Source organism: Megascapheus bottae, chromosome 8 (assembly GCF_031878675.1).
Source record: "Megascapheus bottae isolate mThoBot1 chromosome 8, mThoBot2.hap1, whole genome shotgun sequence".
NCBI lineage: Eukaryota > Metazoa > Chordata > Mammalia > Rodentia > Geomyidae > Megascapheus > Megascapheus bottae.
The window spans coordinates 56,942,036-56,968,448 of NC_143516.1; the positions used below are offsets into that span (position 1 = coordinate 56,942,036).

A 26,413-nucleotide genomic window follows, 5' to 3' on the forward strand; every position below is an offset into this window, starting at 1 on the left:
CCTGGTCCAAAAAAACACATTTTTTAATGATAGGAAATTAGAAATAGCCATTTTATAATTCTCAGAGGAGCACTGAACTGCCAAGAGCAAATGTATCTTACAGAATTATCCTAGTTTGAACATTAACTTAAGGGTAGAACAGGGATAATTTTCACTAGAAAGCATGTTTCTTATTTTTATTCTAGTTATATTTTATGTGTTTTTTTGTTAGTATATATGTTCTAGTTTTTTATTTCACTTTCTGAGGGAGATATTAGAGTGTGAATTTGGGGTTTCATACTTGCTGAACAAGTGCTGCATTCCTTGAGCCACATGCCCAACGGGTTGTTGCAGAGTGTTGTCTTTCCCATATATGAGAGAAAGCAGTCAAGTTCCTGAATGTGGTATAGAGTCTCATTTGTGCCCAATAACAAGTTTGGGTGACATATTGGGTGACAAGTTGGTAGATGATAAATGTATTTTGAAAAACACTGAATACTGAATAGTTCAAGAATAGTATTATGCACCTGAAACCTTTTCTAATATCCTTTATTCACACACACACACGCACACGCACACGCACGTATGCGCATACGTGCGCATGCATGTGCGAGCGTGGCTGGATTTGAGCTCAGAGCCTTGTACAGGCAAATACTTTATCATTAGAGCCATACCTAAATACAAGAAATGGTATTTTATAGTGATCATTTATTGATATCCTTATTGCGTATTTAGCTCTAGGCTGAGTATGTATGCATTATTTCATTTAATACACCTAGTATATGAAATGGGTGCTATTGATCTATTGATGCGATTAAAAGTAAATAGGAATTTGGAGTGTTTTAATTTCTTTTTTTATTTGATTGATAGCAGAACTCTCAACAATGTGCGTATAGCTGGTTGTAGTGCTTCATATGTGTTTTTCTAGATCCTTTGAGTTTGAGATTTGAGAGGATTGTAGTTTTGAGGCCAGCCTGTACACATATCTGGAAGATCCCATTTCAGTCATTAAAATGCTGGGCATGATGGCAACTGTCATTCTAGCAACACAAGACATATAACTCCAAGTACGAAAGTTACCTGACGGGAGATACCATGATCACGAAGGTGGTTTTCCCAGGGCGAGACTTATCCATTGTGCTCCAGATGTGCTGAACCCTGTGATTTCCCCAAATGTAGGAGACTCCACTGCATAATTTGTGGTAGTGGGGGACTGCCTTTGCGCTCTCCCCTGGGGGGAAAAATAAATCCAAGTATGCTGGCCAGGGCATAAATTCAACACCTTCTTTTAAAATTAGTAAAATAGAGGCTAAGTTTGTGACTTAAGAGGCGGACCACTTACCTATAAGTGCTAGGAGTTAAAATCCTAGTTCTGCAACAAACAAAACACTTCTTCCCAACCCTCTAGTTTTATGGAGCACTTTAGAAATCAAAAGACTTTAAAGGTTTTGTTGAGAGAGTTTAGATTTGATTGATCTGGAAGCCAGCTATTTTTCAAATGGTATAATTAGTGTTTCAGATGTGGCTCACAGGATGCAGTGGGAGGTGGAAAGGAAGTAAGCGGTCACAGTTTGCAGAGCTCATCTTCAAAATCAGTGCAGTTCCTTTTCTTTCATGTGTTGTGCTTTGAAACATTGAGGGCTCTGTATTGAGGGAGTGATATGGTGATGCACATATTTTAGATTACTCTGAAGGCTGGAAGCAGTTAGACTAATTCAGAGGCTTTTGCTGCAATATGAGGGGACACAAGATGAGGACAAGAAGAGCTACTCAGAAAGTAAGTTCAGTCTGCCAGTGACTCATGTCTGTAATCCTAGCTACTCAGGGGGCTAAAATCTGAGGATCACAGTTTGAAGCCAGCTCTGACTAGAAAGTCTGAATCTCTGATCTCCATTTAAATTCCAAAAAAGCTGAATGTGGAGTTATGGCTTAAGTTGTAGGGTGCTAGCTTTGAGCCAAAAAAAGCTCCAGCTTCCTGAGTTCCTCAACAACAACACCACCCAGAAAATTCAGTAGAATTTGGCGATTGCATGCTGGAAATAAAGGAAGACCAAACATTTAAAGATTATTTCTTTATGTTCCCATTCTACATCTTATTATCTTTGCATCTTTTTTCCAATGAATATAATTAATGTTTACATTGTACAGTTTAAAAAGTCCAAATGACTGTTGCTTTTATATTGAAATTAGTGAATTCATGAATTTTGTTACTGTGGCCAAAGAAAGCACAATTTGGTAATTAGCCTAATTTGGTAATCCTCTGGTAATATGTATTGTTACAGTTTGTTTCTATTACTTTTCTAATGTAATTTTCACACAATTCTTTTTATAAAAATATACCATGTGATCTGGAATGGGTGGTCACGCCTGTAATCCTAGCTACTCAGGAGGCTGAGATCTGAGGATTTTTGTTCAAAGCCAGCCTGGGGCACAAAAGTCCTGTGATACTCTTTTTTTTTTTTTTTGGCCAGTCCTGTGGCTTGAACTCAGGGCCTGAGCACTGTCCTTGGGCTTTCTCAAGGCTAGCATTCTACCACTTGAGCCACAGTACCACTTCTGGCTTTTTCTATGTATGTGGGGTGCTGAGGAATCGAGCCTGGGTCTTCATGAATGCTAGGCAAGCACTCTTACCACTAGGCCAAACTCCCAGCCCTTCCTGTGATACTCTATCTCCAATTAACCACCAGAAAATCACAAGTGGCATTTGGTTCAAGTGGTAGAGGACTAGCCTTGAGCTGAAATGCTCAAGAGATAATGCCAAGGCCTAGACCACGTTCAAGCCCATTTAAGTCTGCAATGGCAGAACAAGTCTGTAATTCTAGTTGCATTGTAGGTGCAAGTCTAAGGATCACTGTTCCAGGCCAGATGGAGCAGAGCTTCTATCTCAAAAATAAACTGAGTATGGTGATCCATAATCATCCTGTCTACATGGGAAGCAGAAGTAGGGATGCAGTTTAAGGCCAGATAAAGCACAAAATCCTGTCTGAAAAACAAACAAAAACAAAAAGACTAGGGACATGGCTCAAATAGAGGTTCTGGGTACAATCCCCAGAACTCCCCCACCCCCAACAACAATAACAACAACAACAACAACAATAATAATTAACAACATACTCTTACATAAGATATAAGAAATATTTGATGTCTGGCATTAAATGGTTAATGTAGGATTTTTTGTTTTGTTACTTTTTTTTGTTCACATTTGTCTTTGTTGTTGTTGGTTGTGGGGCTTGAACCCTGAGCCTGGCTCTGTCCTTGAGCGCTCAAGGCTACTGCCCTACCCTTGGGCCAAGCCCCACTTCGCATTTTATAGAGGTTAATTGGAGATAAGAGTCTCAGGTTCTTTTGTGCCTGAGTGGGCTTTGAACCTTGTTCATCCTCAGATCTCAGCCTCCTGAGTAGCTAGGATTACAGGCATGAGCCGTCTCTCCGGCTCACATTTGTCTTATATACTGATCTTAACAGTACAAATACAATTTTCCCAAAGAAAACATATCATGTAATTAGCATCCAGATCAAGAAATAAAACATTATAGAACTAGGCACCTATAATCCTAGCTATTCAGAGTCTGACATCCAGATTATGGAGATTCAGAGTCAGCTGGAACAGAAAAGTCCATAATCTCCAAAATAACTAGAAAAAGCTGAAGATGTGGCTCAAGTGAAAGAACACTTGTCACATAAGTAAGCCCAGTAAGGTCAAGACTCTACAGCCTACAACACCAATACTGTGCGTGCGTGTGTGTGGGTGGTGGTGGTGGTGGTGGTGGTGGTAGTAGTAGTGTGTGTGTGACAGACAGAGACAGATTAAGTACCCCGAAGTCCCTTTACTACCTTTCAGTTACTGTCCTTCCATCAAAACTCATCAATCACTGACAATTTCTTTTTTTTTTTTCATTTTATTTTTTATTATCGAGGTACTGTTATAGAGGGATTACAGTTACATTCGCCAGATAGTAGGTGCATTACTTCTCACACATTGATACCCCTTCTTATGATTTTGTCTCCATTTCCCTCCCCCTGACAATTTCTTTTCATTGTTCCTGGGTCTTGAACTTAGGGCCTGGGCACTGTCCCTGAGCTGCTGTTCCTAGCTGCTCAAGGCTAGCACTCTTATCACTTGAGCCACAACTCCACTTTTTGCTTTTTCTGTGATTAATTGGATTTAAGAATCTCTTGGACTTAACTGCCAGGGCTGACTACAAACCAGGACCCTCAGATCTCAGCCACTTGAATAGCTAGGATTATAAATATGAGCCTCTGGAGCCAGGCTTCTGACACCTATTTTTTTTTTTTTTTTCCAGTTCTGGGGCCTGAGCACTGTCCTTGGACTTTCTCAAGGCTAGAGCTCTACCACTTGAGCTTCAGCACCACTTCTGGCTTTTTCTATGTATGTGGTACCAAGGAATCAAACCCAGGTCTTCGTGCATGCTAGTCAAGCACTCTACCACTGGGCCAAACTTCCGGCCCCCTGACACCTCATTTTTTAAATTTTTTTATTAAAGAATTTATTAACATTAATTTTTACATCATATTTCAAATGACATGTTTAACAAACAAGTGTTCAAGAAGGGAATCTATATACAATCACTGGCACTTAGTTTTTAGAACATATTCAAAATTAGGCTAAGGGTTTGTATATCATAGATACATATTAATTTATGAAATAAAACATTAATGACACCTCATTTTTTTTTTTTTTGTCAGTCCTGGGCTTGAGCTCAAGGCCTGAACACTATCCTTGGACTTTCTCAAGGCTAGAGCTCTACCACTTGAGCCTCAGCACCACTTCTGGCTTTTTTCTGTATATGTGGTACGGAGGAATTTAACCCAGGTCTTCGTGCATGCTAGGCAAGCACTCTACCACTAGACCAAACTCCCGGCTGACACTTCATTTTTATCTCTTATGTAACTCGTAGTTATTTCTACATTTTTTCCCCTCGGCAGTACTGGGATTCGAACTTAGAGTCTCATGCTTACTAGGCAAACTCTGGTCACATGACCTTTTTTTGGTTTTGTTTTCAGTCATGGGGCTTGAATTTTTTTTTTTTTGCCAGTCCTGGGCTTGAGCTCAGGACCTGAGCCCTGTCCTTGGACTTTCTCAAGCCTAGAGCTCTACCACTTGAGCCTCAGCACCACTTCCAGCTTTTTTTTCCCCCTATGTATGTGGTACCGAGGAATCGTACCTAGGTCTTTGTGCATGCTAGGCAAGTACTCTACCACTAGGCCAAACTCCCAGCCAGTCATGAGCCTTGAACTCAGGGCCTGAGTACTGTCCTTGGGCTTTCTCAAGGTTAGACTTCTACCTCTTGAACCTCAGCACCACTTCTGGCTTTTTTCTATGTATATGATACCAAGGAATCGAACCTGGGTCTTCGTGCATGCTAGACAGGCACTCTACCACTAGGCTAAACTCCTGGCCTAGTATACTTTTTTTTGCTCAAGGCTATCACTCTACTGTGTGAGCCACAGCTCCACTTCTGGCTTTTTCTGAGTATGTGGTACTGAGAAATCGAACCCAGGGCTTAATGTAATGCTAAATGAGCCCTCTACCACTAGGCTATGCTGCCAGCCCCACATGACCTTGTTTTGCTTTAGTTTTTGGGTAGGAACTTGTGTTTCATGCCTAGACCAACCTTGGACCTCAGTTCCCTTTTCTGTGGCCTCTCATGTAGCTGTACAGCTATTCTTACCCATTGCTTGAGTTCTCATTAAATTTTTGCCCAGGGTGTCCCTTCTTGCTGAGTAGCTTGGAATACAAGCATGAGCCACCACTCATGGCCTGTTTCTGTATCTTATTTAAGAATTCAGACAGGGGCTGGATATTTGGCCTAGTGGTGGTAAATTGCTTGCCTAGCATGCACCAAGTCTGGGGTTCGATTTCTTGGTACTGCATACATAGAAAAGCCAGAAATGATGCTGAGGCTTTGAGGAAAAAGCCCAAGGAGTGTTCAGGCCCTGAGTTCAAACCCTGGACTGGCAAAATAAAAAAGAATGCAGACACAGATAAAGGAATGCAAACAAGACAAAACAAAACAAAAAACACAATCTGTTGGCTGGCTTTAAACTGTGATTCTCAGATCTCAGCCTCCTGAGTAGGTAGGATTACCGGCGTGAGCCACTGCGCCTGGCTTTTATTTATTTTTCTAAATTTTTTTTGGTACAGGGAAATTTCAGTATTAAGAACACTGTAAACATTTTGTTTAGTTATAGGAATATTTAGTTTTATGATTTTCTTAGTATTTTCTCATTTTTTAATTCTTAGCCATGAAAAGCTAATATATATATATATGTTATGACAAAATATAGTATCTTGAGTATATATGTATTTGTATGTGTATGTTACTAAAGATCAATTTTAGTATTACATTGGTATTTATTATATGTTACTGAGTAATAGTTATTTTTCCAGAACTAATTTTATTTTTCTTTAAAAAATGATTTTTATGCAGGTTCTTGAGTTAGTATTGGAAAACTTTGTTTATCCATGGTACAGGTATGTCTTTTGAATGATATTTTTTTCTTTTAATATAGTGACTAACACTAAGCTTACTAATGATATGTTTTCATTTGTAAGTCAGACTATCTCAACTTGTGACAGCTCAGGCCACATCTTTTTTTTTTTTTTTCCAAGTCCTGGGCTTTGAACTCAGGGCCTGGGCACTGTCCTTGGGCTTTCTCAAGGATAGAGCTCTACTGCTTGAGCCACAGCACCACTTTTGGCTTTTTTCTTTGTATGTGGGACCGAGGAATCGAACCTGGGTCTTTGTGCATGATGGGCAAGCCTCTACTACTAGGCCAAACTCTTGGCCCCAAGGCCACTTCTTTGTATTGTACAATATAGAGTATTTTGTAGCAGCCCTGGCTTTATCCCTTTAGATGTCAGCAGTATACCCCCTTCTAACTGCAAAGAATATTTTCAGAGATTACTAAATATTACCTAGAAGTCATAATTGACCCCAGTTAAAAATCATTGATGAACTGGTGGCTCATTATTCAGGAAACTGAGATCTGAGTATGGGCGCAGTTCTAAGGCAGCATGGGCAAGAAAGTCTATGCGATTCTTATCCAGTTAACCACCACAAAACCAGAAGTGGCAGTGTGGCTCAAAGTGGTAGAGTGCTAGCCTTGAGTGATTGAGCTCAGGGACATTGCCCAGGCCCTGAGTTAAAACCGCATGGCTAGAGTGTAGCCTAGTGGTAGAGTTCACATACAAAGCCCTGGATTTGATTCCTCAGTACTAAATACTCAGAAAAAGCCATAAGTGGTGCTGTAGCTCCATTGGCAGAGCTCCAGCCTTGAGCAAAAAAGTGTCCAAGGACAGTGCCCAGGTCCTGAGCTCAAGCTCCAGGATTGGCCAAAAAAAAAAAAAAAAAAAAAAATCATTAGTGAATTTGAAGTTTAGGAGAAAAAAAAATCATTAATGATTTGGAATTAGAGGCAAGGCTCAAGTGGCAGAGTACCATCCATAAGGGAGAAGCTTAATGAGAGAACAAGAACCCTAGCAGTTGGGATACTGAGCCAGAAAAATACTGAGAGTTGGAAATCCATTTGACATAGGACACATAAAACTTGAGACCAAAAAAAAATATTTTTAGTATAGTTTTCACATTTGAAATAATTATACTTTGGGGGAGAAATCTACAATCAAGTATTTGTTAAATTGAAAGGTAATTGCAGTAGATTTTGTGGAAATTTAATAGTTTTCCCCTGTGTAACTTTGCTTTTGGTGTACATAGAATGCATGTACCTTTCAGAACATAAAAATTGTTCAAGAAGGTGATGCCAGTGGCTTGTGATAATAATCCTAGTTACTCAGGAGGCTGAGATCTGAGGATCATGGTTTAAAGCCAGCCCTGGTCGGAAAGTCCATGAGACTCTTATCCTCAGTTAACCAAAAGGAAACTTGAAACAGTGCTGTGGCTTTAAGTAATAGAGCGCTATCCTTGAGTGAAAAGGCTTAGGGATAGCACCCAGGCCCAGATTGTAAATCCCTTAACCAACCCTCCGCCTCCGCAAAATACTCAAGATCTGAAAAAAAAAAAATGTCCAGTTTGAAATTTATAAAGATTTAACATATCATTTAATGGATCTGTTTCTTTAGACATATGTTCAGTTATGTATTGGAATATGTGCTATCTACATGGGTTATAGGTGTAAATCTCTATAACATCTGCCCCAATTTCATATTAATTCAGTATAATGTGAATTTTCTAATTAAAAACATGTTTAAAGTGTCTTAGGAAAATGTCCTAGTTCTGCTAAAGATATCAATAATTTCAGGAAAATGAAAAGTACTTTTTCAGATGAAATTTGTTAGAATTTTAGTTTAAAATTTACCTAAACATTTTATTTGTCCTCCCCTGCCCTCCTCCAGTCATAGGGCTTGAACTCTGGGCCTGGGTGCCGCTCCTGAGTTCTTCAGCTCAAGGCTAGTGCTCTTGATCCACAGCATCACTTCCAGTTTTCTGGAGGTTAATTGGAGATGAGTGTCTCAGGACTTTCGTTCCTGGGCTGGATTTGAACCGTGATCCTGAGATCTCAACCTCCTTAGTAGCTAGAATTAACAGATGTGAGCCACCGCACCTGACTAAAAACTACCTTAACATTTTATATTCTATTATTTCTCCACTATTCATTTTTTTTTCTTTAATGACACTTAGAAAGTGGTCTTAAATGTTAAAAAATACTGTACTCGTGCATGCCATGTATGTCATGTATATGTGTATGTGTATGTTAGCAAAGAAAGACTTGATATAACTTAAAGGCGATCACATCTTGTTGCTAGAATTTACAAGAGATATTTGTTTTTTTAACACGTTTTCTGTTCTACAGTAAAATGTATTATTTGTGAATAAAATGAAAAATAAATAAGAAAAAGGAAATTTTATTATTTCTTTGGATTTCAAGAAGATGAAACTGTGTCTGAACTTCTGAATATTTGCTTTTCTCCATTGAAGGGATGTGACAGATGATGAGTCCTTTGTTGATGAACTGAGAATAACACTGCGGTTTTTTGCATCTGTTTTAATACGAAGGATTCACAAGGTATATGCTTGTAATAAGATCGTTATGAATTATTCTGAATGCTATTTTTCTTCATTTTTAGGTTAAAAGGGTTAATTGTTTCTGATTCACTAATGGGTTATGTTTTTTTTTTATTTTTCTAGTCCTGGGGCTTGAACTCAGGGCTTGGGCTTTGAGTTTTCTCAAGGGTAACTCTCTACCACTTGTGCCACAGCGCCATTTCTGGTTTTCTGGTGGTTAGTTGGAGATTAATTGAACCATGATCCTTAGATCTCAGCCTCCTGAGGAGCTAGGATGATAGCTTAAATTTAGTATTTTTTTTGCCAGTCTTGGGGCTTATACTCAGGGCCTGTGTACTCTCCTTGGGCTTTCTTAAGGCTAGAGCTCTACCTCTTGAGTCACAACACCACTTCTAGCTTTTTCTATTTATGTGGTACTAAGGAATTGAACCCTGGTCTTTTGTGTGTGCTAGGCAAGCACTCCACCACTAGGCCAAACTCCCCCCCCCCTTTTTTTTGTTGTTGTTCAAATACAGGGCTTGAATGCAGGGCCAAGAAGCTGTTCCTGAGCTCTTTTTGCTCCAGGCTAGTGCCATTCTTGCCTGAGCAACAGTTCCCCTCTGGTTTTCTAGATAAGAGTCTCAGGAACTTTCCCGCCTGCATTGGCTTCGAACCATCATTCTCAGATCTCAGCCTCCTGCATGGCTAGATTTATAGGCATGAGCCACCAGCTTCAGGCTGAAAATCCTTAAAAAATATTATAATTAAAATTATAATTATAATATTATTATTACCGCCAGTACTGGGACTTGAACTCAGGGCCTGAGCTCTGTCCTTGAGCTTTTCTCAAGGCTAGTGCTCTACCACTTGAGCCACAGCATCACTGCTAGCTTTTTCTCTGAGTGTGTGTGTGTGTGTGTGTGTGTGTGTGTGTGTGTGTGTGTGTGTCATGGGGCTTGAACTTGGCCTGGGCTTTGTCCCTGAGTTCTTCAGCTCAAGGTTACTGCTCTACCCTTGAGCTAAGCCCCACTTCCCGCTTTCTAGAGGTTAATTGGAGATAAGAGTCTCAGGTTCTTTTGTGCCTGAGCTGGCTTTGAACTTTGATCCTCAGATCTCAGCCTCCAGAATATCTAGGATTACAGGTGAGGGGCACCACGTGTGCCGACTAGCTTGCTTTTCTATATACGTGGTACTGAGAAATTGAACCCTGGTCTTCGTGCATGATAGGCAAGCACTCTACCACTAGGCCAAACTCCTGGCTGATTTTTTTTTTTTTTTTTTTGCTTATTGTGGGGCTTGAATTCTGGGCCAGGGTGTTGTCCTTGAGCTCTTCAGCTCAAGGCTACTGCCCTAACCTTCGAGTCACAGCACCACTTTGTTTTCTAGTGAGCCATTGTGCCCAGCTTGAAAATCTTTTTTTTTTTTTAAGTAGTTTTGGAAGAGGTTGCTATTCCGTAAGTACTGTTATGAGTACAAAGCTTTGTGATTAGTGTCACCCCTTCCATTGTTCTCTCCCATTTCCTCCCTCCTATCCCTATCCTCAGGTTATGGGAAATTATCTTAAATAGCAAATAGAACAGCTTTTATACTTGCTAATATGTATTTAAGGATATATATCCTTGTCACTCTTTTGTGTGTGTGTGTGTGTGTGTGTGTGTGTGTGTGTGTGTGTGTACGTGCGCGCACGCGCCAGTTACAGAGTTTGAAGAGTCCCTGAGCTTTTGTGCTCAAAGCTGGCACTCTGTCACTTGAGTCACAGCACCACTTTGGGCTTTTTTTGGTAGTTGATTTAAGATAAGCATCTCTTGGGCTTTTCTGCCTGGAATGGCTTCCAACTAAGATCCTCAGATCTCAACCTTTTATATAAACAGGAATAGGGGCCAAGAGTGTGGCCTAGTCATAGAGTGCTTGCCTAGCATGCATGAAGCCCTGGGTTGGATTCCTTGGTACCACATACACAGAAAAAGACTGAAGTGATGCTGTGGCTCAAATGGTAGAGTGCTAGCCTTGAGAAAGCCCAAGAACAGTGCTCAGACATTGAGTTTAAGCCCCAGGTCTGACCCTTAACCCTCCTCCCCCCCCAAAAAAAGATAAGATTATAGTTACGAGCTGCTGCCACTCAGCTACTTTAAACACTCTTAATGAAGGGTTATTATAGCAATGGACTATACTAAATTTTGGTTCTTTGCCTTTTGTTTTTTTTGTTTTTAAGCATTTATGAATCTTTAAAAATTTTTTTTAAAATTGTTTTTGCTTTTGAGACATGGTCTCATTTACTATGTACTCCAGGCTGATCTGATGCTTGTAATTCTTATGCCTCTACCCTTCTGAGGGTTGAATTTAGCCTGTTCTTTTTGGATGGTCCTGGGGAGTGAACTCAGAGCTTCATACTTGCTAGGCCAGGTAGATGTTCTACCTTGCTAGGTAGGTGTTCTCAACCTGAGTGCTGAGATTATAAGTGTAGGACACAATATGTGGTATATATTTTTTATTTAAAATGATAAATATTAATCTTTTTAGTAATAGGAAAACTTTGTGGAGCTTTATTCAGTAAGTAGGCAAGCGGGCAGGCAGACAAGCAGACAGACAGACAGACACACCAGAAAGAAAGGCATGGGTACACTCTATAAGAGAGATTGTGGGTGCACTCTAAAGGAGAGAGACCAATGGTGTTTCACTAAAAGGCTATCACTTGGCACCTGTGATTCACACATATAATATTAGGTACTGAGGAGGCTGAGATCAAATAATCAGAGTTCAGAGCCAGACTGGTAGGATGGTCTGTGAGACTCTTATCTCCATTTGAGTACCAAAAAGCCAGAGAAATGAGCTCAGGCTTAAGTAGTAGAGTGCTATCCTTGAGCACAGAAGATCAGGAACAGTGCCCCTACTGTGAGGTCTGGCCCAGGCATCAGCTCAAACAAAAAACAAAGGCTATAGAAACAATTGTTTTTTATAGTAGGTTCAGGGCAATAATTGTGAAAGAAATATCAGATGGTTAATGATAGACATTTAAATTACAGTAAGTTATCGTTTCAGTAAAGTACCAATGAGTATTAATATGGAATTCTGCTGTGTTAGGGTTTGAGATAGCCTCATGGAGTCTAATAGCAACCCTTAGAGTATGACACATATGAACATACATATTTATACATGTCTCTTTAAATGACCATATATATATATTCATTTTTGTGCCTGTCCTGGGGCTTGAACTCAGGACCTGTGCCTTGCCCCTGAGCTTTTTCTCTCTAGGCTAGCACAGTGCCACTTACAGTTTTCTAGTGGTTAATTGGAGATAAGAGTCTCATAGTCTTTCGTGCCTGGGCTGGCTTTGAACTGTGATCCTCAGATTTCAACCTCTTGAGTAGTCAGGATTACCTTCATGAGCCACTAGCATCGGACCTTTTTTTTGTGTGCTTACTTGGAGCTAGACTCATGGAGTTTCGTTTCCTGTCTGGATTTGAACTGTGATCCTCAATTTCAGCCTCTTGAGTAGCTAGGATTACAATTGTGAACCACTAGCCCCTGGTTCTCACTGTCTTTTTTTTTCCTTCTTTTTTAAAAATTGTAATTAATAGAAGGGTTACATTATGTTCGCCAGATAGAAGGCGTACTACTTCACAAACATTGATACCCCTTCTACTCACTGTCTTTTTTAATGACAGTTTTTTTTTAGTTATAATTTACTCACTTGGAGCATACTAGGTTTTTTTTTTTCTTTTTCTCGTTCTTTTTTTTTTTTTTTTTTTTTTTGGTTGTGGGGCTTGAACTCTAGGCTTGGGTGCTGTCCCTGAGCTCTTCAGCTCAAAGCTAATGGGCTACCACTTGAGCCACAGCACACTTCACACTTCTGGTTTTCTGGTGATTAATTGGAGAATGATCCTCATATCTCAGCCTCCTGAGTAGCTAGGGTTACAGTATGACTTTTAGGTTGTACCTATGAAATATTCTGAATACCTGTAGTTAAAAAAAAGTTTAGTTGTAGGTTGACATTTATAATCATGTATATTTATACAATATAAAATGTTATGATGGATTAATATAATGTGAAATAATGAAACTAGTTAACGTGCTTATCATTTCATATTCTTAACATTTTTTTGTGGTGACAATATTTGAAATTTACTCGTAGCAATTTAATTTAAGATTTGTTCCAGTATCTTATAGTGTTCTAGCCATTGCAACTTCATGATAATTATTTCTGTAGTTTTATTTTCTTGTTGAATTTTTCTAGGTAGATATTCCATCTATTATAACCAAGAAATTATTAAAAGCAGCCATGAAGCATATAGAAGTGATAGTTAAAGCCAGACAGAAAGGTAATACCATTTCCACTGTAGTATGAATGATTTTGTCTTTATACGTCAGTTTTGACTTGAAGTATCTGAGTGTTGACACATCAACTGCAAAATGCATAAATGGTTTGAAAATACGCTTTAAAGTGAAATTCTTTTCAGTCATCTATAACTATGATAGTGTGAAAACTCCAGGTTCTCTGAAAATTAGAATACGGCTATTTAAATTTTTAGGTATATTACTGATGAATGTTTTTATTTGAATAATAGTTTGTTCCTCTGAGCATCTTTTGCATCTCTTTCCCCTTTCTCCTTGATGATTTTAACTTTTTTTTTTGGCGCCAGTCCTGGGTTTGAGCTCAGGGCCTGAGCACTGTCCTTGGACTTTCTCATGGCTAGAGCTCTACCACTTGAGCCTCAGCACCACTTCTGCCTTTTTTTTCTATATATGTGATATCGAGGAATTGAACCCGGGTCTTGTGCATGCTAGGCAAGCACTCTACCACTAGGCCAAACTCCCGGCCCCGATTTTAACATTTTTAAAATTATTCTATGGGGGGGTGGGGGGAGGGTAATGGGTACCAAGACATGTGAAAGGGTATCAATGTATGTGAATTAATGCACCTTCTATCTGGCAAATATCATGTAACCCTTTTATTAATTACAATAAAAAATACATTAAAAAAAATAAAATTATTCTAGTCTATGCTTTATTTTGTTACTATGTTCATTTCTGTATATCACAATTCTCATGTTAATTCTCTAATAAAAATTATAATTATTATTGTATTTATAGGCTTTAGGACTAACAGTATTTACACAAAGCATATGTTTAGTGAAAGTTTTCTGATTAAGTGAAATCTTCACTGAGGACGTATCTTGCTTATAACTTCAAACTAAAATGTTCCTTTAATTTTCGTGTTCTGTACTTCGGTTAAACTGAAGTTTTCCTTGTGTTAGCATTTGATATGCTTTGTCAGTGCTTTGTGAAATGTACTCTGTCTATTATTATACATAGATATCATTAATGTCTATTGGCTTCTCCTCCCAGAAATTGCTTGTAGGTTCCAAAATCTACAGCAAACTAATAGCCTTAAGTTCAGTCTAGATGTCGCCAAATCATTGACCGTGGAGCCATTTTTCTTTCATAATCTCAATTATTATAATCAGAGAAAATTTTGGGAAATGTGCTATAGGTAGACTTCATGTCAAATTATATAAAATTACTGGTTTATTTATCCTTTGGTAACAGTTATTTCTCAGTTATAAGAAGCATTTCAAGTTACGCTCTTAAAATCATTTTATGTAAGCCAGGTGCCAGTGGCTCACACCTATAATCTTAGCTACTCAAGAGGCTGAGATCTGAGGATTTCAGTTCAAAGCCAGCAAAGCGGCTTTGCGGTAAAGAGACTCTTTACCACCAAGTAACCATTCAAACGACAAGTGGAACTGTGGCTCAAAGTGGTAGAGGTGCTGTTTCCAGTCACTGGCAAATACATGAGAAGTAGTATCTTTGTTGTAGTCATCTTAGAAAGGCTGCTTTACCAGCAGAAAAGAATATGCCTATAAAAATTACAATTTTTTTTGGGGGGGGGGGAAGAGGTGCAGTCGTGGGACTTGAATTTATGCCTGGGCACTGTACCTGAGCTTCTTTTTACTCAAGGCTGATTTCTTTTCTTCAGCAGTAGTTAGTTAAGGATTCTCCATGTCTCTTCATAATAACTTGTGTGTTGCTGTTGTTATACTTTGTTGAATTATGATTGTACTGGATCGGGCACAGGCCCTTGAGGGCTGGGTGTCCTTTGTTTATACCACTGTGTCCCATGCTCTGGCTGAACATACCAAACTTACCCAAGGAAGATTATTTCTATAACCTTCCTTCCCTTCCCTTCCCTTCCCTTCCCTTCCCTTCCCTTCCCTTCCCTTCCCTTCCCTTCCCTTCCCTTCCCTTCCCTTCCCTTCCCTTCCCTTCCCTTCCTTTCCCTCCCTCCCTCCCTCCCTCTCTCTCTCTTTCTCTCTCTCCCTCTCTCCTTCTTTCTTTCTTTCTTTCTTTCTTTCTTTCTTTCTTTCTTTCTTTCTTTCTTTCTTTCTTTCTTCTTCTTTCTTTCTTTCTTTCTTTCTTTTGTCGGTTATGATATTTGAATTCTGGGCCCTGGGCTTTGTCTCTGAGCTCTTCAGCTCAAGGCTACTGCCGTACCCCTTGAGCCACAGGGCCACTTCTGGTTTTCTGGTGATGAGTCTCATAGATTAAATTTTTAGTGCCTAGGCTGTCTTTGAACCATGATCATCAGAGTTCAGTCTCCTGAGTAGCTAGGATTATAGGCGTGAGCCAGCACTCTTGGCTTCTACTATATTGTTAAAGGCTTTTTTGTTGTTGTTGTTTTGTTTTTGTGAGAATATTGATGCAAAAACAGGTACTTTATTACCTGAGCCAGGTTTTCAGTGCAGTTAAAGAATTTTGAATAGGGGGTCTGAAAGTTGGGCCTAGTGGTAGAGTGCTTGTCTAGCATGCACAAAGACCCAGTTTCAATTCCTTAGTACCACATATATAGAAAAGCTGGAAGTGGTGCTATGGCTCACATGGTAGAGCACTAACCCTAAAGAAAGTCCAAGGGCAATCAATGTTCAGGCTCTGAGTTCAAGCCCCCGGACTGGCAAAAAAAAAATTTTTTTTTGAATAGGGTAATTTTTGTTTTTGTAAAGTACAAATAAACTAATGTTTTAGCAAAAGTTTTGTATATACTAGAAGGTATTTTCTGTAGATTTTTTTTTTTTTTGGTGGGTCATGGGGCTTGAACTCGGCCTAGCCTGAAGAGCTATCCCAGAGCTCTTCAGCTCAGGGCTACCACCCTACCCTTGAACTTGGACACTCTCCTGAGCTCTTCAGCTCAAGGCTACCATTCTACCCTTAAGCCACAGCCCCACTTCCCCTTTTGCGCATGACTTGGCTTTGAACTTTGGTCCTCACATCTCAGCCTCCTGAGTACCTAGTATTACAGGAATGAGCCAACATGCTCAGCTGTAGATTTTTTTTTTAATTAAAAATTATTTGCTAGTACTTTTTTTTTTTTTGCCAGTCTTAGGCATTGAACTCTGGGCCTGAGCACTGTCCTTGGGCTTTTCTCAAGGCTAGAGCTCTACCACTGGAGCCACAGCACCATTTCTTAGCTTTTTTTCTATGTATGTGGTACCGAGGAATTTAACCCTGGTCTTTGTGCATGCTAGGCAAACACTCTACCACTGGGCCAAACTCCTGGCCCCAACTTGCTAGTATTTTTTTTTTTTATTAAGGAATTTATTAACATTGATTTTTACATCATATTTTAAATGACGTGTTTAACAAACAAGTATTCAAGAAAGGAATCTATACACAATCACTGGCACTTAGGTTTTATAACATAATCAAAATTAGGCTGAGGGTTTGTATGTCATAGATACATATTAATCTATGTACTAAAACATTATGTCTATAGAGTCATAAATTTTTTTTTTTTTGCCAGTCCTGGGCTTGAGCTCAGGGCCTGAGCACTGTCCTTGGACTTTCTCAAGGCTAGAGCTCTACCACTTGAGCCTCAGCACCAGTTCCAGCTTTTTTGTATGTATGTGGTACCAAGGAATCTAACCTGGGTCTTCGCTCATGCTAGGCAAGCACTTTAACCACTAGGCCAAATTCCCAGCCTAGAGTCATAAATTTTTATGTCTATGTAGTTGTGTTTGTATTTCCAGTACCATGTCCATAGTATTGGGTATGCAAATATTGAGTCCTCGCTCTTGTACTGTTTGGATCTAATAGCCACATATTAAGGATACCATGCGCCTTTTGTTCCTTTGGTCTTGTCTCACTCAACATGATTCCCTCTAGATTCATCTAGATTCATTTTTTTTTGCCAGTCCTGGGCTTGAGCTCAGGGCCTAAGCACTTTCTTGGACAACTTTCTCAAGGCTAGAGCTCTACCACTTGAGCCTCAACACCATTTCCGGCTTTTTTCTATGTATGTGGTACCGAGGAATTGAACTCGGGTCTTTGTGCATGCTAGGCAAGCACTCTACCACTAGGCCAAACTGCCGGCCCCAATTTTCAGTTCTTTAAGAAACCTCCACACTGCTTTCCAGAGTGGCTGAACTAGTTTACAATCCCACCAGCAGCAGAAGGGTTTCTTTTTCTCCACAACCCCGCTAGCATCTGTCATTGTCTGAGTTCAAAATCTTGGCCATTCTTGTTGGGGTAAGATTTATCTTAGGATTGTTTTTATTTGCATTTCCTTTATGACCATGAATGATGAACATTTTCTCATATGCTTTTCTGCCATTTTAATCTCTTCTTTTGATAAATCTTTCTTTAGTTCCCTTGACCATTTACTGATTGGTTTGTTGGGTTTGGGGGGCGGGGATTAGTTTCTTGAATTCCCTGTAGACACTGGATATTAAGCATTTGTCTAATATATTATTGGTAAATATCTATTCCTGTTGGTTGGCTGTCTCTCTACTTTTGTGGCTTTGCTTTGATCTGCGCAGAAACTTTATTTTTAGGTAGTCCCATTTATCGAGTCTCTCTCCAATCTGTTGTGACGCTGGGATTCTGTTCAGGAAGTTTTTGCCTGTGCCTACGAGTTCCAGTGTCTCTCCTACTCTATCACGTAGCAGTTACACCGTTTCCCATCTGACATTGGGGTCTTTGTTCCATTTTGAGTTAATGCTTGTGCATGGGGAAAAACTAGGGTCAATTTTTAGTTTTTTGTATGTGGTTGTCCAGTTTTGCCAGCACCAATAACTGAAGAGGCTGTGTTTGCTCCACTATATATCTTTGGCTCCTTTGTCAAATACAAGTTGACAAGTTGTGATTTTATTTCTGGATCTTCTATTCTGTTCCATTGATCTTCTGGTCTATTTTTGTGCCAGTACCATGCTGTTTTTGTTATGATGGCTCTGTTGTAGAGTTTAAAGTCTGGTGTTGTTCTACCATCTGCATTGCTCTTTTTCCCTAGAATTGTTTTGGCTATTCTAGGTCTTTTCTTGTTCCATATGAACCTTTGGATTGTATCTTCTATTTCAGTAAAGAATGTCTTTGGGATTTTGATGGGGTTTGCATTGAAATTGTATATCAATTTTGGCAGTATGGCCATTTTCACTATATTGGTTCTCCCTACCCTTGAACATGGAATGTCTTTCCATTTCCTGATATCCTCTTTGATTTCTTTCTTTAGGCTTTTGTAGTTTTCATTAAATAATTCCTTTACATCCTTGGTTACGTTAAATTCCTAAATATTTTATTTTGGGGGGGGTATTGCAAATGGGATCATTTTCTTGATTTGGCCTTTGGTTTGTGTATTGTTGGTGTACAAGAAGGCTACTGACTTTTGAAGGTTAATTTTGTATCCTGCCACTTTGCTAAAGAGGTTTATTAATTCTAGGAGTTTGGAAGTGGAGCTTATTGGGTCACTCACCAACTTGCTAGTATTTTTTGATACTACTGGGAATTAAATTTAGGACCTATGCTTGTTCAGCTGTACTGTACCATTTGAACTATACATCCAGCATTTTTGCTGTTACTGTAAATACTTTGTAAAGTTCAGGAGTTTAAATTCTTGTTTGTCATGTAAAGTGACCTAGTACAAATACATTGCAATGAATTTACCGTAGAGAGAAGAATTGCTGTCTTTTATATATTGCTTGAACAATTTCCCTGTAAAATATGCATTGGAAAAAAAGAAAGAGCTAAGAAAGGAGTAATTAGGTTGGATATTTTTCTGCGTTAATGGAAATGGCTGTAGTTATTTAATGTTACTTTTTTTTGTGTGGGTCATGGGCCTTGAACTTGGCCTGGGCACTGTCCCTGAGCTCTTCAGCTCAAGGCTACTGCCCTACCCTTGAGCCACAGCCCCACTTCCCATTTTCTAGAGGTTAATTGGAGATAAGAGTCTCAGATCCTTTTGTGCTTGCACTGGCTTTGAACCTTGATCCTTAGATCTCAGTGTCCTGAGTAGCTAGGATTACTGGCATGAGCCACTGAGTCTAGCTAATGTTATTTATTTTAATAATTTTATTTTATTGAGAATCTATTACTTGAACAAAAAGTTTCATCGTGATAGTTCCTTGCATAGATATATGTTTTGCAAGATTTTCCTTTGTGTTATTAATACTTAAATTTTATCTTTCCAGTAAAAAGCACAGAGTTTTTACAGCAAGCAGCTTTAGAAGAATATGGTCCAGAGCTTCATGTGGCTTTGAGAAGTCGACGAGATGAATTACAATACTTAAGGAAGCTTACTGAATTACTTTTTCCTTATATCTTGCCTCCTAAAGCAACAGACTGCAGGTATAGACTAGAAAATGTCACAGTAGCATTTGCATTTATATATGTTTAAAATGTACCTTGAGCATTTGTATGGCATACATATGCCATACACATAATATGCTCTATACATATTGCTATTTTCTTTTTGCTTTTCTTTTTTTTTTGCCAGTCTTGGGGCCAGAACTCAGGGCCTAAACACTCTCCTTGGGCTTTCCTCAAGGCTAGAGGTCTAACACTTGAGCAACAACAGTACCACTTACAACTTTTTCTATGTATGTGGTATCAAGGAGTCCAACCCAGGTCTTCGTGCATGCTAGGTAAGCACTCTACCACTAGGTCACACTCCCAGCCCACTATTTTCTTTTATCATAACAAATTCATTAAAACTTGGAATGTGTGATGTAAAAATTTTAAACTTTGTATTTTTTTCCCAGCCTGGGGCTTGAACTCAGGGCCTGGGCACTGACCTTGAGCTTTCTAAAGGCTAGTGCTCTACCATTTGAGCCACAGCACCACTTCTGGCTTTTTCTGTGTATTTGGTACCAAGGAATTAAACCCAGGGCTTCATGCATGCTAGGTGTGCACTCTGCCACTAGGTCACACTCCCTACCCTTAAACTTTTGTTTGTTTTCTCTGGTGCTAAGGATAGAACCCAGGGTTTTGTACTTATTAGTCAAGTTCTCCAATAAAGATTTGTAATTTGGCCTTTGAAGTAGTGACTTCTGGATGGGAGTGTAGCCTAGTGGCAGAGTGCTTGCCCAAGCATGCATGAAGCCCTAGGTTGGATTCCTTGGTACCACATACACAGAAAAAGCTAGATTGTGGCACTGTGGCTCAAGTCACAGAGCGCTAGCCTTGAGCAGATAGTGTCCAAGGACAATGGCTAGGCCCTGAGTTCAAGCCCCACAATTGGCCAGAAAAATAAAATCTCCTTTAGCCAAGTAAAAGACCACACATTCAAGTCTGTGAGCCTGTAACTTAAGCAGTACCTGGACGTTTGCTAGAAATGCAGTCGTGGAGTTCATCTCAAACCTACTGAATTCTAGTCTGTACTTTAGCAAGATCTTTAGGTATTTCATATGCATTTAAAACTTTGGCTCATGTCTATTAATCTAGCTATTTAGGAAGCTGAGGCTGATTGTAGTTTGAAGCCAGTTCAAGTAGGAACATACATGGGAGTCTTACATCCAATTAACCACCGAAAACCTGTAAATGGAGCTGTGCTGGTCATGAGTGAAAAAGTGAAGGGACAGAATCCAGGCTCACACAACAAAACAAAACCAACAAAAAAACCTTGAGGGCCGGGAGTTTGACCTAGTGGTAGAGTGCTTGCCAAGCATGCATGAAGACCCGGGTTCGATTCCTCGGTACCACATACATAGAAAAAAGCCAGAAATGGTGCTGAGGCTCAAGTGGTAGAGCTCTAACCTTGAGAAAATCCAAGGACAGTGCTCAGGCCCTGAGCTCAAGCTCACGGACTGGCAAAAAAACAAAACAGAACAAAACAAAAACCTTGAGCTGGGTGCTGGTGGCTCACACCTGTAATCCTAGTTACTCATGATGCTGAGATCTAAGGATTGGAGTTTGAAACCAGCCAGGGAAGAAAGTCCACGAGACTTGTATCCAGTTAACCATCAAAAAGCCAGAAGTTTTGGAACTGTGGTTTTCAAGTGATAAAGAGCTAGCCTTAAACAAAAAGTTCAGAGATAGTACTTAGGCCCCGAGTTCAAGCCCCAGGACTGGCACAAAGAGCTAAAATAACAACAAAATCCTTAGGAATGATTGTAGATCATTGATACATAATTGTTAATTCTTTTTCCAGGTCCCTGACCTTACTTATAAGAGAGATTCTCTCTGGTTCTGTGTTCCTTCCATCTTTGGATTTTTTAGCAGATCCAGTAAGTTTTTTTAAATTTTAAACTATTTTTCATTGTAAAATCTACTTAACATAAAACTTAATGTGCTGGGTGCTGGTGGCTTAGGCCTGTAATTTTAGCTACTCAGGAAGCTGAGATCTGAGGATTATAGTTCAAAGCCAGCCCAGACATTAAAATTGTTAGACTCATCTCCAATTAACCACTAGAAAATCAGAAGTGGTGCTGTGGCTCATGTGATAGAGCACCAGCCTTGAGCTGAATAGCTCAGGGACAATGCCTAGGCCCCACAACTGACAAAATCAAAAAGCAAAAAAAACCCCAAAAGACAACAATAAAAAAAGCTTAACATGTTGTACATGGCTACATGTACAGTTATATATTATTAAATATATTGGTGATGTTGTACAATAATCTACATTACCACAAATCTGTAGACATCTCCTTCCCCCCTCCCCACCTCCCCAGTCTTGGGGCTTGAACTGTGGGCCTGGGCTTTTAGCTCTTCAGCTCAAGGCTACTGTCCTACCCATGAGTCACAGTGTCACACCTGGTTTTCCAGTGGTTAATTGGAGATAAGAGTCTCACAGACTTTTTAGTGCCCAGGCTGGCTTTGAACTACAATCTCAGCCTCTTGAGTAGCTAAGATTATAGGCGTGAACCCCACGCCCAGTTATGTACGTTTTATTTTACAAAACTGTCAAACAGACTATACAGATAAGTTTAATCATAAATGTAATTGTTAAACAATGATTATTGCATCCTTTCTCCAGCCCTGCCAACTGCCAGACTACTTTCTGACTTTGAATTTGACTATTGTAGCCATCTCACAAAGTAATGGAGTCATGTAGTATTTGTCTTTTTGTGTTATTCCACATAACACAATGTCCTTAAAGTCCTTTCACGTTTTAGCCTATGTTAGAACATTAGAATTTTCTCTCCTTTTTGGTCCCAGTCCTGGAGCTTGAAGTAAGGATTTGGATACTGTCCCTGAGCTTCTTTGGCTGAAGACTAGAACCCTACCACTTGAGCCAGAGCTCTACTTCCAGCTTTTTTGGGGGCAATTTATTGGAAAGAAGACTGATAGACTTTACTGCTTGGGCTGGCTTTGAACCATGATTTTCAGATCTCAGTCTCTTGATGAATAGCTTTGGGTTATAGGCATGAGCCACTGGTGCCTGGCAAACTCCCTCCCTTCCTCCCTTCCTCCCTTCCCCCCTTCCCCCCTTCCCCCCTTCCCCCCTTCCTCCCTTCCCCCCTTCCCCCCTTCCCCCCTTCCCCCCTTCCCCCCTTCCCCCCTTCCCCCCTTCCTTCCTTCCTTCCTTCCTTCCTTCCTTCCTTCCTTCCTTCCTTCCTTCCTTCCTTCCTTCCTTCCTTCCTTATTCCTTCCTTCGGGATGGGGTGGGAGTAGGCAATGTGGTGGGGTTTGAACTCAGGGCCTGAGTGCTGTCCCTGGCACTGTATCACTTGAGCCACAGTCCTACTTCCAGCTTTTGAGTGGTTAATTGGAGATAAGAATCTCATGGGGACTTTTCTGCTTGGGTTGCCTTCAAAAGAACCACAGTCCTCAAATCTCACTCAGCCTCCTGAGTAGCTAGGATTACAGGCCTGAGCTACTGGTGCTCAGCCCTCCTCTTTTTTTTTTTTTTTTTTTTTTTGCCAGTCCTGGGCTTGAGCTCAGGGCCTGAGCACTGTCCTTGGATTTTCTCAAGGCTAGAGTTCTACCACTTGAGCCTCAGCACCACTTCTGGCTTTTTTTTCTATGTATGTGGTACCGAGGAATCGAACCCGGGTCTTCATGCATGCTAGGCAAGCACTTTAACCACTAGGCCAAACTCCCAGCCCAGCCCTCCTCTTTTTTGTAAAGCAGAGTAATAGTCCATTGTATGACTTATTCATCCATTGATGGTGCTTGGAATATTTCATCTTTGATATTGTTAGATTTTGAAGAATCCCTTATAACTCATGATATTTTAAAATCAGAGCATGGGCAAAGAAAAGGCTTTATAGATTTTTATTTAAGTCCCTCTGTAGTAGATATATGCAGATGCTCAGCTGCTATCCCATTTGCGTCTTCATTTTTCTAGTAAATTTGATGAATGAGAATTATGAACAAAATACAATAGTACTTTGACTATGTTTTATTATTTTCCATTAGGATACTGTGAATCATTTGCTTATCATCTTCATAGATGACAGTCCAGTGAGTATATGTTAGAAAATACTTCAGAGAGCAATGAATTTTGATTCTGTTCATCCTAGGTCTATTGATAATTTTATTGGGCTAATAATTCTGTTTTTTCAAAGCCTGAAAAAGCAACTGAACCGGCTTCACCGTTGGTTCCATTCTTGCAGAAATTTGCAGAACCTAGAAATAAAAAACCATCTGTGAGTATTTTCAGCAGTAATATTTTTGATAAAAAAATAATTTTAGAACGTATTTGTGTATGTAGCCCTACTTTATTCTTCTCTTTGTGTCAAGGTACTGAAGTTAGAATTGAAGCAAATCAGAGAACAACAAGATCTTTTATTTCGTTTTATGAACTTCCTGAAGCAAGAAGGAGCAGTGCACGTCTTGCAGTTTTGTCTAACTGTTGGTGAGGATCACCTGTGTCTTACTATAATTTTTTTTTTTTTGCCAGTCCTAAGACTTGAACTCAGTGCCTGGGCACTGTCCTTGGGCATTTTTTGCTCAAGGCTATTTCCCTGTCACTTGAGCCACAGCGCCACTTCTCGTTTTTTCCATGTAGGTGGTACCAAGGAATTGAACCCAGAGCTTCATGCATGCTAGGCAAGCACTCTACCACTAGGCTAAACTCCAGTCCCAATTGTAATTTTTATTTTATTTATTTATTTGTTTATTTTTTGTGGGTCGTGGGGCCTGAACTTTGGCCTGGGAGCTGTACTTGAGCTCTTCAGCTCAAGGCTACCACCCTATCCCTGGGCCTGGGTGTTGTCCCTGAGATCTTCAGCTCAAGGCTACCACTCTACCCTTGAGCCAAGCCTCACTTTCTGCCCAGGCTGGCTTTGAACGTGATCCTCAGATCTCAGCCTCCTGAGTAGCTAGGATTACAGGTGTGAGCCACCGTGTCCAGCTGCCAACTATAATTTTTTTTTTTTCCAATCCTGGGGTTTCAACTCAGGGTCTGAGTACTGTCTCTGAGCCTCTTTGTGCTCAAGGCTAGCATTCTACCATTTGAGCCACAGTGCCACTTCTGGCTTTTTTCTGTTTATGTGATACTGAGGAATTGAACTCAAGGCTTCATGTATGTTAGGCAAGCACTGTACCACTAAGCCACATTCCCAGCCAGAAGCCACCACTTAAAAGGCCAAATTATGAAACTTTATTGGAGAACCAGAGGATTACTGGTGGACTCATCTCAAAGATCAGCAGCCCCAAATGCAGTTGGAACAAAGTGTATATAGGCCAAAACTGTACAAGTTGTGTGGAATTAAACCCAATAAAAGTGTTATACATGAGGAAAACAAACTAGATGAAGACTTTAAATCTAATAGAAAAATAAATCATCTATGGAAACAATCAGGGGAAATCAAGGGCTAATTATCTAGGGGAAGCATTTTTTTTAAAAGATTTAGTAACATGGATTTTTATACATCATATTTCAAATGTTAAGTTTAACAAAGAAGTATTCAAGAATGGGATCTCTATGTAATCATTGGAACATAAATTTAAGAACAAAATTAAAATTAAGCTGAGAGTTTGTATGTCATAGATAAGTATCGATCTATAAAATATAACATTATGTCTATAGAGCATGTACCCATCATAGATTTTTATGTCTGTGTAATTATATCTCCAATATCATGTCAGTGACCTTGACTACCCAAATACTGAGTCATCACTCTTGTACTGTTTGGATCTAATATCCACGTATCAAGGAGACCATAAGCCTTTTACTCCTTTGGTCTTATCTCACTCAACATGATTCACTCTAGTTTCATCCACTTCCCAGTGAATGCTACTCTTTTTTTTTTTTTGCCAGTCCTGGGGCTTTTAGCTCAGGGCCTGAGCATTGTCCTTGGGCTTTCTCAAGGCAAGAGCTCTACCACTTGAACCTCAGCACCATTTCTGGCTGTTTTCTATGTATGTGGTACCAAGGAATTGAACCCTGGTCTTCATGCATGCAAGGCAAGCACTCTACCACTTGACCAAACTCCCGGCCCTGCAATGCCATTCTTAATCTTGTTTCATGGGTATGTACAATTCCATTGTATATATGTACCACATTTTTTGTATCCATTAATCTGTAATGGAGCATCTGGGTTGTTGTATGCTTGACTATTATGAATACTGCAGAGATGAACATGGCTGTGTAGTTACCCTTACAGTATTCTGAGTTATGATGCTCAGAGTAGATGCCCAGGGGTAGTATGGCTGGGTTGTAGGAAAGATCTTGTTTTAGTTCTTTAAGGAGCCTCCAAACTGCCCTCCATAGTGGCTGTACTAGTTTACATTCCTACTAGCAGTGCATTTGGGTTCCTCTTTCTCCACATAGGGTTCTTCTTTCTCCACAACCTGCCAGCATTTGTTGTCTTAAGTTCAGAATATTGGCCATTCTAATTGAGGTAAGATGGTATCTTAGGGTTGTTTTTATTTGCATTTCCTTTATGACCACGAATGATGAGCATTTTCTCATATGTTTCTTTGGCATTTTGGGGAGGGGGTGAGGGGGGGGTCATGGAAATTGAATTGGCCTGAGTGCTGTCTTTGAGCTCTTCAGCTCAGGGCTACCACCCTACCCTTGAGCCAAGCCCTACTTCCTGTTTTCTAGAGGTTAATTAGAGATAAGAGTCTCAGGTCTTTTTGTGCCTGGGCTGGCTTTGAACTTTGATCCTCAGATCTCAGCCTCCTGAGCAGTTCTTTGCCATTTTAACTTCTTTTGGTAAGTCTCTTTAATTCCCCTGCCCATTTAGTGATTGGTT

At 39.9% G+C, this 26,413-nt stretch overlaps 1 protein-coding gene and 1 non-coding gene across 4 annotated transcripts in view; both read left to right on the top strand.

Annotated features, from left to right (window-relative positions):
- Snx14 (sorting nexin 14) overlaps positions 1-26,413 on the top strand; it is an 88,420-nt gene that overhangs the window by 12,698 nt on the left and 49,309 nt on the right. For all 3 annotated transcript variants that reach the window (XM_090338480.1, XM_090338481.1, XM_090338482.1), the window contains exons 5-12: positions 6,432-6,475; positions 8,940-9,027; positions 13,240-13,324; positions 19,460-19,616; positions 21,418-21,493; positions 23,628-23,672; positions 23,777-23,857; positions 23,952-24,066. In XM_090338480.1, coding sequence (XP_090194606.1) covers positions 6,432-6,475; positions 8,940-9,027; positions 13,240-13,324; positions 19,460-19,616; positions 21,418-21,493; positions 23,628-23,672; positions 23,777-23,857; positions 23,952-24,066 — 691 coding nt within the window. The remainder of the gene's footprint in view (positions 1-6,431; positions 6,476-8,939; positions 9,028-13,239; positions 13,325-19,459; positions 19,617-21,417; positions 21,494-23,627; positions 23,673-23,776; positions 23,858-23,951; positions 24,067-26,413) is intronic.
- Positions 1,052-1,213, top strand: LOC150059982 (U1 spliceosomal RNA). Its single transcript, XR_016536534.1, has one exon. It is a non-coding gene; the product is annotated as a U1 spliceosomal RNA (small nuclear RNA).